The 13001-nt window shown below is 33.7% G+C and overlaps 1 protein-coding gene across 2 annotated transcripts in view; it reads left to right on the top strand.

Annotated features, from left to right (window-relative positions):
* The window catches only part of LOC140040726 (protein TANC2-like), a 128543-nt gene that overhangs the window by 13357 nt on the left and 102185 nt on the right, over window positions 1-13001 (top strand). For both annotated transcript variants that reach the window (XM_072086873.1, XM_072086872.1), the window contains exon 2: window positions 7474-7618. In XM_072086873.1, the coding sequence (XP_071942974.1) occupies window positions 7474-7618 (145 nt within the window). The remainder of the gene's footprint in view (window positions 1-7473; window positions 7619-13001) is intronic.

Genomic DNA, 13001 nt, shown 5'->3' with positions numbered 1-13001 from the left:
TTGACTGCAAGATTGAAATATATGCATAAACGTAAGCATCTGTACCTCTCTATCTTTATTCTTTTTCGTCAAGACTGTTATGTACCACGGAAGTCCACGCTTTCCAAACCAGTCTCTTTAGCTTTTACGGTATTTACGTGGTACAAACTTCATCGCCCAGTCTAAAACAATTAGGGCACAACCAGGATTCAAATCTCCTAAAATATCATGTCGTGCAGAGTCTTGGTTAATGGATCTTAAATATGGCTGCTCGACTAAGAATTAGGTCTACCTCACTATCGATGCCCGTAAACCTAAACATGGATCTGTGTGCAGCGATTTCCTTCTGGCATGCTTGTAAAGGTAGGACTTCAGTGCTCTGTTTGCGGTCTTTTCTATCGAATCCACAAGCTCCGCCAACAACCGATTTAAAAGAACATGAAATCTCCATGTTGTTTGAACTTAAAGCCATCAGACAGTAATTATATATAAGAACTAGAGAGTACAAACCTCCGCCTACTGTAAAATTCCCCTACATAAAATGCCCCCTGAATATTTTTTTTTAACATTTTTTTTTATTAGTTCTAAGTGTAAATATGTTAACTGCACACTACAAAGTTGTGGATGACAGTGTGGTGTAATGGTTATGTGTCCAGCCTCTCACAGTTGAGATCGCTGGTTCAAGTCCCATTGAGGGTTTTTTTTTTTATTATTTTTTTATTTTTCAATATATATAACTTTATTCACAATCTCAGATAATACAAAGTACATGCAAAATTAATTGAGGTTGTGAACGGGGTTAAGCTGTAAGCTAATGCTTTAGACGCAAAGCCCCTTATAATAATAATAATAATACCAGATTTATATAGCGCCCTTTTCATGAGTAATCATGCTCAAAGGCGCTTTACAAGCATTATTACCCCAGTATTTTTTGGGATCAAAACGAGAAAAAAACAAAACAAAACAAACAAAATTGAAATTGAAATAGATAAATAATTAAATAAATAAATAGATAAAAACAGTATAATGTACCATATTAATTGTAACAATAAAAATACAAACAATGGAAATAATGCAGTGATAATAACAAATCAAATGTCGAGAGAAAATGAATTAACCAGTAGCTTAAAATTAAAGATAACTGGTGACAAACATATCATGAATTTTATGTTTGAACATACCAATACTGGTTGACATTTTAATGTCATTGGGTAGTGAGTTCCACACATTAGTGCCTCTGTATGTGACACTTTGTTGGCCCAATAGGGTCCTTTTGAAAGCAGTGCTTAAATTGTCTTTAGCCCTTGTCTCATAATTATGTTTGGAATTGTTTGTAGCAAAGAAAGAATCAAAAGTAATAGGCAACTTCTTGTGATGAAACTTAAACATGAATATCGCAACACTTTTTTGGTACAGCTCAGATAATTTTAATGTTTTTGTGCGGGCAAAGAGTGGTAGAGAAGGATGATGAAAAGGAACGTTGCAAACAATTCTAAGTGCTTTCTTTTGTAAAATATAAAGACGATTTAAAATAGTTTGATTAGTAGATCCCCATAGTGTTATGGCATATGTTAGGTTAGGTAATATGAGAGAGTTGTATATTTTTAATAGGATTTCGTATGGGAGTACGCATTTTATTTTATTCATGGTGCCTATAGCTGTTGAAACTTTCTTTGCGATTGAATTTATATGATATGCAAATGATAATTTCTCATCTAGATAAACACCAAGAAACTTTGTTTGATTTACTCGTTCTATAATATCAGTATTAATTAGCAAAGTTAATTTTATTTATTTTTTTTTTTTTGTGGACCTTGATCTTTGACCCTGACCCTTCAAAATTTAACCACAATTATATGATGTGTCATTGATCATTGTGGCTAAGTTTGGTGAGAATCGGATCAAAACTGTGGTCTCTAGGCAGTAAAATAGTTTTTTGTTAGTTGTGACCTTGACCTATGACCTTTCCCCCTCAAATTCGAACTCGTCCGAGCTTTTTGGGCATAGATCATTGTGTCCAAATTTGGTTAGAATCGGATAAAAACTGTGGCCTCCAGGCTGTTCACAGACACACACACAAACACACCCACACCCACACACACACCCACACACACAAACATACAGGGGTGAAAACATAACCTCCTTGGCGGAGGTAATTATTTTCAACACGTTTTTTTTACCTTGTAAGACATGAACTAAAATGGATAACAAATCTGTTCCGTTGTCAACGTCAATGAAGATATCGTTGTCTATGGAATATACGCAGTAAAGGGTTTTGTCTACTGTGGTTAATGTTTTGAAACATTCTCGTTGAGTATGTTCGACCAGGTTCGAAAAACAGGAAAACAATAACAAGTTAAAACAAATGTGTTTTTAAGTTTTATGCTATAAACTACGAGAGGATGGAATGATTTATAATAATATGGTTTGACAAAGCATAAGCGAGTGATTTTTAGTTAATTGCTTAATTTCGTATATTGGTTAGTAATTGAAATTTTACAAGAAACGTATTTTAGTTTGTGTTTAAATTGCAACTTAATTCAAAATTATTCCAGGAACTTTCAGTTTATCTTTCAAGTTTGTTTCTCATAATAAAAGTTTGGCTCAAAGTGACTTAGATTCCTAAATAGAAAACAATAGGTAGATTTAATTGATCTTGCCGACAGATAAAATCTTTGAATTCTTTACAACTTTGTGGCTCTGGCGCGGAGCGCATAATGGTTTCCCCAATTTTGTTTTACTTGATTAAAAAATATTAGTATCTATACTTCAAATTGATGATTTTTTTATTTAAAAAAAATTTGTCGCACATGAAAAAAAACTTGTTTGTTTTTGCCCTACTTTTTAAGAGTTTTATATATGCTAATTAGTAATTAATTAATAAAAATCTTAGAATTTCATCAAATTTTTTGAAACTTTATTAAATTATTGTCAAGATGCTAGTTAATGTAAGTCTAAAATATTAAAACGCTAGGTTGCTACGTTTGGCTTCCAGAGGCTGTTAAACTTAATGTAAATTATACACCAAAAATTAACAAAAATGGCCGAAAATCGTTATTTTTCGATTTTCTCGAAAACTAAGCGATATTTTACCAAACAAACTACACATCAGGTTTACTTACATCAAGGTCTACCAATGTGGAAAATATGAGCCAATTCGAAATTTTGACCCTTGCCACCTAATGTTTGATTTTTAGTGACTGGCTCTCTTAAAACAATAATTACCAGTTCCTTAATTGGGGTATTACAGTCTCTTCTGATTAGTTTGCATGTGATTTGTGTATTAAACTTTTACTAAAATTCATAATTTGACACTATTTAGACATACTTATCATTTCATTTGCCAGGATTGATACGTACTGGATTTTTTTTTTCTTAACAGAATACTACTGATTTTAATATACGTTTTCGAAATGGTCTCTATCTACTCCTTTTAAAAGCACAACTTAGAATCTTTATCTTTATGAGGCGTTAATGCTAAGTAAGTCTATATCCTAAGTTTATAGCATGTCATGCTAATTAATATGCTAATTAGCAGCTTTCTTGAGTGAAATAGGTTGACAGAAGTTGCCATTTAAGGAAGACAAATCTGTGTTAGACACTGAAAATAAATTTTTTATAATTTTCTTCAAAAGTTTAGGGCTACTAAGTACAGTATGTATAATCAAGTTTGTTTGCAACAGAAACAGACCTTTGACCTTTCTTAAGGGGTCATGGTACAGGATTTGGCACTTAAGAATTACGTTTTCTCGGTTGGGTAAACGTACTTATTGTATTGCCGAAGGTTATATTGATGTACTCGATTATGCTAATTAAAATGTTAATTAGCGGTAATTAATCGCTTTCTTAAGTGGACTAGGTACAGGAGTTGACACTTAAAAGAAAGAATTTTGCATTGGTTTCACATGTGTACTCATTATGTTAATTAAGTCTAGGTGGGCCATATATTGACCTTTGACCCTTTCTTAAGGGGTCATGGTACTGGATTTGGCACTTAAGAATTACGTTTTCTCAGTTTCATCGATGTACTCGTCCATGCTAATTAAAATGCTAATTAAAATGCTAATTAGCGGCTTTCTTAAGCGGACTAGGTACAGGAGTTGACATTTAAGAATGATGGATCTTCAATTAAACCCTAAAAATAAACATTTTAACATTGGTTTCATTTATGTACTCGATTATGCTAATTAAATCAAATTTTTGGAGATTTTGAGCGCCCCTCCCTAGAGTTGGTACAGGGACCATCAAACGGCTGTTTGATGGTCCGAGGACCCCACTTGACATATTCCATGCCTGAGACCTTTTGTACTCGCAATGCTAAACAAATATTCATGGGCTTCCAGATTATATGTTTTACGTATGCCTTTTGGTCCTGTACTGTACATAAATGAAGGTTCTTCTACTGTACTCATGACCATTGACAGAAATTAGTTTTGTTCACACAAATGTTTCCAGGAATTTTAACATCGCAACCGATGATTAGCCCTAAATATTTAGCAAACTGTCTAATAATCCCTAGCTTAATAAGAAGTAGACTACAGTTTAATTTGTTAATAAATAAGAGCTAGCGTTTCCGAATGGTGAATGTCTTACTGTATTTATTTAGTGTGGTTCTTATACTGTATAAATACAATCAACTTTATTACTGCGTTTCCATCACCACCCCCCCGTGCCGCCCAATCTCCGTAGTTAAATTTCCATTTCTCCTCAATTTCTTGAGTCCAAATCAATTAATTGTTCTTTATGGTATCCAGTATTTGTTACTTTGTCTTTATTTACGAATACCCCAATTAAGGGGACACTCCCGTTTTTGTTTGTCCCCGTGGGTTCTATTGTATTAGAGAACCATCTGTGGGGACCCCTTGATGGTATGCGAGGGAAAGCGAGCATACCATCTAGTTGTTAGAAATTGTATTAATTCCATTAAAAAAAAATTCTGGTGAATATCAAATTTAAAAGTATTCAGATTTACAGTAGTATTTATGTTACGGTTAAAGTAGTAGGAGATATAGTAAGTTTTTCAAAAAGTGAAGAAAAATGTTTATTAAATTGGTTTGCAGTGTCTTTATCACTTGTAATTTGCTCATTATTATTATTTGTAAGTAACACTACTTTATGCAAGATTTGTTTTCACGCTGCTGCTTTAGCCAGGTACGTCCCAAAATTCGGTAAATCGCGCGTTACTTCTAGAATGTTTACTCGATGGTATATAAAGTTGGTTCGTACTTTCGGTACTGATTTTAACCACCTGATGTAACCCTGTTTACTAATTAAATTGAGTCAGATAATTAGTTATTGACAATTAAAACGAATTTAGGTTCAACGATTTGCCCCAAATAGGGGTGTTTTCCGATCGTGGTATACACTGTCTAATACATGTCCATCGTGAAAAATACCCGCATACAATAATACGAGGATGCTTCGCATTTTCCTATCTCCTCCTACGATAACTGTTTTTAATGGCTGAAAACCGGTTGAACAGCTCGAGTACAGCATCATAATGTTGAATGATTTTCTTTAAAAAATACTATTTTGATAGATTTAATATACGTTTATAGAAATGTATTGATTTGCAATGAATGGAACATTCCAAATTATTGCATACCTCCATGGTTTAACACAAGTAGGTAAATTTATAGACCCTTGGAGAATAAACAGAAATAGTATTGTAATGCTATACAATACTGCAAATAGGTATTAACCACTTTTGATCGCCATTTGAATCAAAAGTGTGTTGGTACTGTTAGATATAATATAAACAAATATACTAATAAACTTTATCACCGTGAGTGTGGGTAGCCCCTACTTTTAGATTATAAACACATAATAATATAATACTTTATTACTGTCAGTTGTTTCTCAACGTTTGTATTAATTAATAATTACAAAAATATAAACGTATTAGTGGTCTTTAAATGTACTTTACTATTTCAATCGACCATGAGACAGTGATAGTTTTAATGAAGTATTAAATCGGAAATGTTTTACTCTATTTAGTGGTATATTATTTATAGGCCTATAAAAAAAATATTTCGTTACTGATTGGATAATAAAGAAATATAAAGAATAATTTAACAAAATTGGGTTTGTTTAAATGAGTCCAAGTAACAAATTTCGACTCATTTTGTGACAAGTTTCTTGGTGCTAATTTTGGTTGACTACATAAATCATTGTGTCTATTTATTTGTTTCTGTAAATGACAATGTTTTATAGTCCTGCCGTACGTACATTTGAATTTGCCAGTTTTTTTACGCTGAAATTACTATGTATTCGAGAACCATCTGTGGTCATGAACTAGATAGTTATAATAATTCAGTGTCAAATAATCAAAACATTATTTTTTGGTATTTACAATGAGTCCCATTTGACTCTCAATCTAAAACAAGAAATATTTCTTACAAAAAACGCTGCTCGCTTATTGAAAAATATTTTTTATTTCAACTGTTTATCATTTTATTGTCACATAATAGTTATTTTACCTGAAAAAAATGTAATTTAAAGCAACAAATACTTAAATTGTCTGTCAGACAATGGTTTTTGGGTTTCTTTACTTTTTTTATATGTGAATAAATATTATTTTTTTGTTACAGAAGTGAATACTCAATTTCTGTCACTTTAGTTAATTTTATTGCTAAGGTCAAATCTGGGGGTCACTTCATCACCCTACTGTAGATATTTCAATTGTGAAGTATCCTATTACAAACACAAACTTTAATGGACTGTTTCTATAATAATTCAATGAATATCTGACAGTGAATATACCAGAAATGCTTAGGGATTTGTAATTTTAGCATGCATGACATGTCCTAATAGACTCTTTCCCAGACGTTTTTTGGGTCTACTGTAGCAGCTGGAATCAATAAATCATAGTGGAGTTTCCATTTTCACAAAACTGTCTGTCCTTAGAACTATAACTGCTGCTTGCTTTAGCTTCTGATTGAGTAGTCCTAATGGGACGTAGCGGGCTAGAGCAGCAGCGTGAAAATAATACTGTAATTCGCTGTCAGATAATCATTGAATTATTATCAAAACAGTTCATACAGTAATAATAGTAAAGTTTTTGGTTGTAATAGGATACAATTTGTTGACACTTGAAGCATCTAGGCTTGATGAAGTGACCCCTAGACTTGACCTTAGCAATAATAAGCACATCATCATTTACAGATTCAGTATTTTTTTTTGCACAATTATGACATATCAAAGTATGAATTCTTATTGTATTTTACTTCTTATTGTATTTTAGCAAAAACGTCAGTGTCTAGTACTATAACTACTGCATGCTTTCAGCTTATAAATGAGTCATCTCTTGTGACGTAGCGGGCTAAGCAGCAGCGTGATAAATTAAATAGCATTCATAGCACCAAGTAAAGGTACCCTGGAAGCAAATTACACGAACACGCCATTCGTGTTCCAAAAAGGGGTAGTAATTCTTACTGGTACTATACAGTTGGAGAATATTATCACAATTAATAACTGTATAAATATTCATTGTAGATGGAAGAAAATCCAATTGAATGTCCTGTTTGTCAACAACCATATGATCGAGGTAAAAAACGCAGATTAACAGATTCGTGTGGACATGCAAGATGCTTCACATGTATGTTTGCCACTGAGGAATGTCCTATATGTACCAATAAAGGTAAACATTTAGTGCCGGCTTTAATATCTTTCCTGCCGGAGCTGAATGGATTCTGTTTTCTATTTCCTTTTTTACTTTTTTCTTTTTTTCTTTTTTTTCTTCCATTAATCCTTTGAAAGACTACTAACTACAGTACTCTCAAATCACTTTTGTTTTAGCAACCTGATCATCTCCCATTGATAAGGTGTTTTTAGGTGTTTTTTTTTGTACATCCAGTGGGTGACAGGATTTATGTGTTGTTACAGAGATGATTTTGAATCGGCTAGGCTGCTACTAGTTGAACATGAGCTTGTTGGAATGTTATGATAGGCATTTAACCCATTGACCCCTAAGTTTATTTTTCTCCCTGGGACCTAAAAAGCACATGTCACATAATTAACCATAATTTATTTTCTAGAGACAGAAATTCAAAAAATAATGCCAAGGAAATGAAAATGAAAATGAAAATTTTAGAAAAATTTTAGGAAAACTATTCAACATTTTTAAATTTATCTTTGACTACCAAATGCATAAAATTGCTAAATAATTCATGAATAAAACTATATCTCTTCATCAGAACCTATTTCTTCTCTTCAAAATGAGACAAAACCTAACCATTATGAATGACCGATTTCGAAATTACGAATAAATTAGTAGACGGACTCATCCGACGATGACCATGTGGGGCCTAGGCCTACCGGGAGCTGCCCCGACAGCGTCGTCGCTGCTGTTTGTTCATTGAGAATGTTAAAAAAAACATCCCGAAAGTGACTTGGAATTTGCATTCTTGCGAGCACCGGCGTTTATCGGGAGCTTAGTCTGCCATCTCAGATGTGTAGCTTGCAAAAAATTAGACGAAAATGTGTCGGAAACTTATGTTTGTAAAAAGCTAGGCTTCAACAAACTGACCTTTGTTTGAAAAAATATTTCATGCCCATCATGCATCTGATATGTCAGGTTTACTGTATATGAATACAGCTTTCATCGTATTTGGGTACGTTGTATTTGGTCAAGTTAATACTTGAGGGTGCTGTTTTACATGGAAGATGTCAGTGGTCGGCTGTGCTGCATTCTTTTTTTTTTCATTTATGAATAGTTATTAATCTATTATTTACTACGAATAGTAGTACACGGAATTAGTCAGACAAGTGTACGTAGGCCTTCAGAACGTTTATATTATTTTAGTAAATAAGACGACATCCGTTGCCATCGAAAAACGATTGTAGTTCATTCATTTGTCTTAATTGACACATTATAGAATGCGTATTTAAAAAAAAAAATTGAATCCCTCGTCAGCAAAAACACGTAGCTGTAAGTTATTGAGGAAACATCTACCAAAAATGTTTAATTACCGTAAACAAACAGATACTTTTACTGAATTATTTAAGGAAAAAAATAAATAGAAAACGATCATACGCCACATTGCGTTGTCTATTTTTGGACACACTACAAATGGACCCTTACAAATGCGTTTTTTTTAAAATATAAGAGGAATCCTCAGTGAGCAAAAACACGTAGCTGTTATAGAAGAAAATCTGCCAAAATGTTTAATTGCCTTTCACTGAATTATTAATAAATAAAATATATGAAAAGCGATCATATGTCATTACTGAGTCGTCTCTTTGACGTCCTATAAATGCCTTTTTTTTTATAAAAAAAGGTTAATCCCGGTCAGCAAAAACACGTAACACAAGTAATTCAACCCCATAGCCCTGCAGGCTTTTTGCTTAAAACAGGGCGTGTTAATTCAACCAATTTTAAATATACCATTGATACAATAGAAATAATAATTACTTGATCGAATGTAATCAGGGAAGATAATTAGATGATAAGAATAAAAATTGATAAGTATAAAAATTATACGTTGTTGGTACTTTACCTGGGCTTAGGCCTAATTGAATTGTAATACTAAATATACAACAGTTCAAATATTTTTTTACGTAAATAAAAAAAAAACATCAAACATACGTTTATAAAACTATAATACTACATTTAATTAAATGTTAACAAATAATTAAATGAAGTTTACAATCAAATCAATGGTCATTTTTATTAGCACACATTTCACCGAGACCTGTAAAATAAAAAAACAATTTAAATATAAAAATATTCATACGGCAAAAGCTGATCAAATCATTGCAAGTAATTATTCAAATTGGTTACGAGTATGCCAAATAATGGGTACGTGTAAGCCAAAAATAGGTACGGGTAAGCCAAATAATGGATACGAGTAAGCAAAATAATGGGTACGAGTAAGCCAAATACTTGGGTACGAGTAAGCCAAATATTTAGGTACGAGTTGGCATGGGTACGGGTTGGTTTGGGTACGTGTTAGCCAAAGTGGGTACGAGTTGACCAATTATTTGGGTACGAGTTGGCATGGATACGGGTTGGTTTGGGTACGGGTTGACCAGCACCCGTTTATATTACATATCAAAGGTAAACAACATGGCGTGGCCCTCGAGGACATGGCCACAACTTTTCTCCTGTAGAAAAGTCACATTTCAGGGCAGCAAATTAACTTTTTCACTTGGTAGCACTATCAAATTTTTATGATGGCTCATAATAATTTTTGGTAGCCACACCAATTTTTTTAGTAGCAACATTCATTCGGCTCCTAGTAATTTATAGGTTGTTTCAATCGATTTCTGAGCACCTAAAAATGATGCCCAGAAGAATGCAATTATTTGGGTTACACACTAGTCCTGATGAAATTACAATTAATTATTAGTCCTAGCCTATAAAGTATAATCTATGGCAACATATAGCCTAGGCCTAGCGTAACCTAGTAAAATGCTTTTGTGTCTTGGCATATACTTTTTCCTTGAATTTACATCGTCTTTATTGTGGAAACAATTTCTAACGCAAAATAAAAATGATTGATTCTGTTCATTTAATCTACCAGGCATTGCCACACAACAGAATAATTGATACTGGCTCGACCACCGGCCTCAAAAACCCCCACCCACCTGCACACTCTCACCACGCATCTCCTCATCAGATAATCATGTGTTCCTCCTAGATCAACTCTCTCTCTCAGAGTGTGTATGTAGTGGTACTAGGACATTTTGCCGAATGTCATTTCGTTGACAGACATTTAGCCGACAGACCTTTTGCCGACCAGACATTTAGCCGACAGGATATTTGGTCGACAGGACATTTCGCCGACAGGATATTTCGCCGACAGACAATTAACCGACAGACAACTGGCCGACAAGACATTTCGCCGACAACTATTTCGTCGACATATTGCCGAATTGACATTACGAATTATTAACACTTGCGTCTATAAAAGAAATAGGCCTATGTTTTTCTTTTTTATTTCGTTGGGAATTCGTTGATCTGCCACTCAGACGGTAAGGTATGAAAAATTATAGCGTAGCCTATTTATTCGAATAAATGGCCGGATTCTTTATTTTTCGGGGGAGTCATTCATCTGAGGGAGGCCCTGATATGATATAATACGATAACATATAATCACATTAATTTCTCTAGATATAAACAAGAAATATTTCTTACAAAAAACGCTGCTGGCTTATTGAAAAAATATTTTTTATTTCAAATGTTTTTAAATGTGTCATCATTTTATTGTCACATAATAGTTATTTTACCTGAAAAAAAATGTGTGTCTGAACAGTTAGGGATTAGCGTACGACGCGTCGTACAACGGTTGTAGCGTTGTAGTGGAAAACGGTTGATAGTACCATTTTAGCGTACGACGCTACTGTAAGTCAACGTTGTATCCAATCAGAACGTTTCCTGTTATGACGCGAAGGTTTGACCTAGACTAACATCTTGTACCGTCAATGTGTGAGATGGATTTCAATAACAAAAAGGCCAGAATAAAATTAAAACTAGAGGGTACTCCGAGAGTACAAACCTCCGCCTACTGTAAAATTCCCCTACATAAAATGCCCCCTGAATATTTTTTTTTTTACATTTTTTTTTATTAGTTCTAAGTGTAAATATGTTAACTGCACACTACAAAGTTGTGGATGACAGTGTGGTGTAATGGTTATGTATCCAGCCTCTCACAGTTGAGATAGCTGGTTCAAGTCCCACTGAGGGGTTTTTTTTTTTTATTATTTTTTTATTTATTTTTTTTTTTTTTGTGGACCTTGATCTTTGACCCTGACCCTTAAAAATTTAACCACAATTATATGATGTGTCATTGATCATTGTGGCTAAGTTTGGTGAGAATCGGATCAAAACTGTGGTCTCTAGGCAGTAAAATAGTTTTTTGTTAGTTGTGACCTTGACCTATGACCTTTCCCCCTCAAATTCGAACTCGTCCGAGCTTTTTGGGCATAGATCATTGTGTCCAAATTTGGTTAGAATCGGATAAAAACTGTGGCCTCCAGGCTGTTCACAGACACACACACAAACACACACACAAACACACACACAACATACAGGGGTGAAAACATAACCTCCTTGGCGGAGGTAATAAGACCTAACTAGACTACAAATACAACTGTTATACAAAGGCTACAAACCACCACCAACTGATTACCATTATATTGGCGCTACTGCAGTTTCGCACCACACTGTTAAATCTTCGATTTATCGCTTAATTTTTTTCTCACACCCACATCATACAATTTTGGGCCATTATGTAACATGTTTCCATGATTTAGCCACCGTTATATTTACCTTTATCACAATAAAAAATGCCTTTCAAAACAGCTCTATTTCCGCGAATACCTCGATCGAACTGTGGCCATTTTAGAATCAGAAAATTGCCAGAAATCAATGCATGTTTTATTTTCTGTTTTTATTTTTAAACTGCAAAGAGTGGTTTTTATAATATAAAGAACCAGCTAGCTCACTGTACATATCAAAACGGCGACGATATGAGTCTGTACATAAAACATTGATAGGACCTATTAATATGAATAATAATACTAATATTAATAATGAAATATTAATTAAACCTCTCTTTCGCCAGCTGAAAATATTTCTTGCCTTTCAAAACTAAATAGGCCTAGGCCTATATATGTGTAATCGGATTTTATTACACTGGCCTCTATAGTTTCTACATTTTTTGGGGAAAATGAAGCATACATTCTGGCAATTAAGTGATAAATATAAGATGGCGAACATTTCGCAGTGTGTTGACATCGAGTTCAGTATTGTTTAAAATGTTTTGAAAAGTATTGTTATTTAAAAAAAATTACTTCGTAAGTGGTCGAATCGTATAAACATGTTACATAATATTATGTTGTGAGTGTGAAAAAGAAAAATTTAGGTGAGAAATCGAAGATATAACGGTGTGGTGCGAAACTGCAGTAGCGCCATTATATTTTCTAACAAATGGCATAAATACATGCACCTTGTATTTAAACATAGGGACTACGATCCCGTCCGCTTTTAGGCCTAGGCTAGAGCCATTCACGCATTTCAT

Source organism: Antedon mediterranea, chromosome 2 (genome assembly GCF_964355755.1).
Source record: "Antedon mediterranea chromosome 2, ecAntMedi1.1, whole genome shotgun sequence".
In the NCBI taxonomy this organism is placed as follows: domain Eukaryota; kingdom Metazoa; phylum Echinodermata; class Crinoidea; order Comatulida; family Antedonidae; genus Antedon; species Antedon mediterranea.
This window is presented reverse-complemented; position numbering and strand designations above follow the sequence as displayed.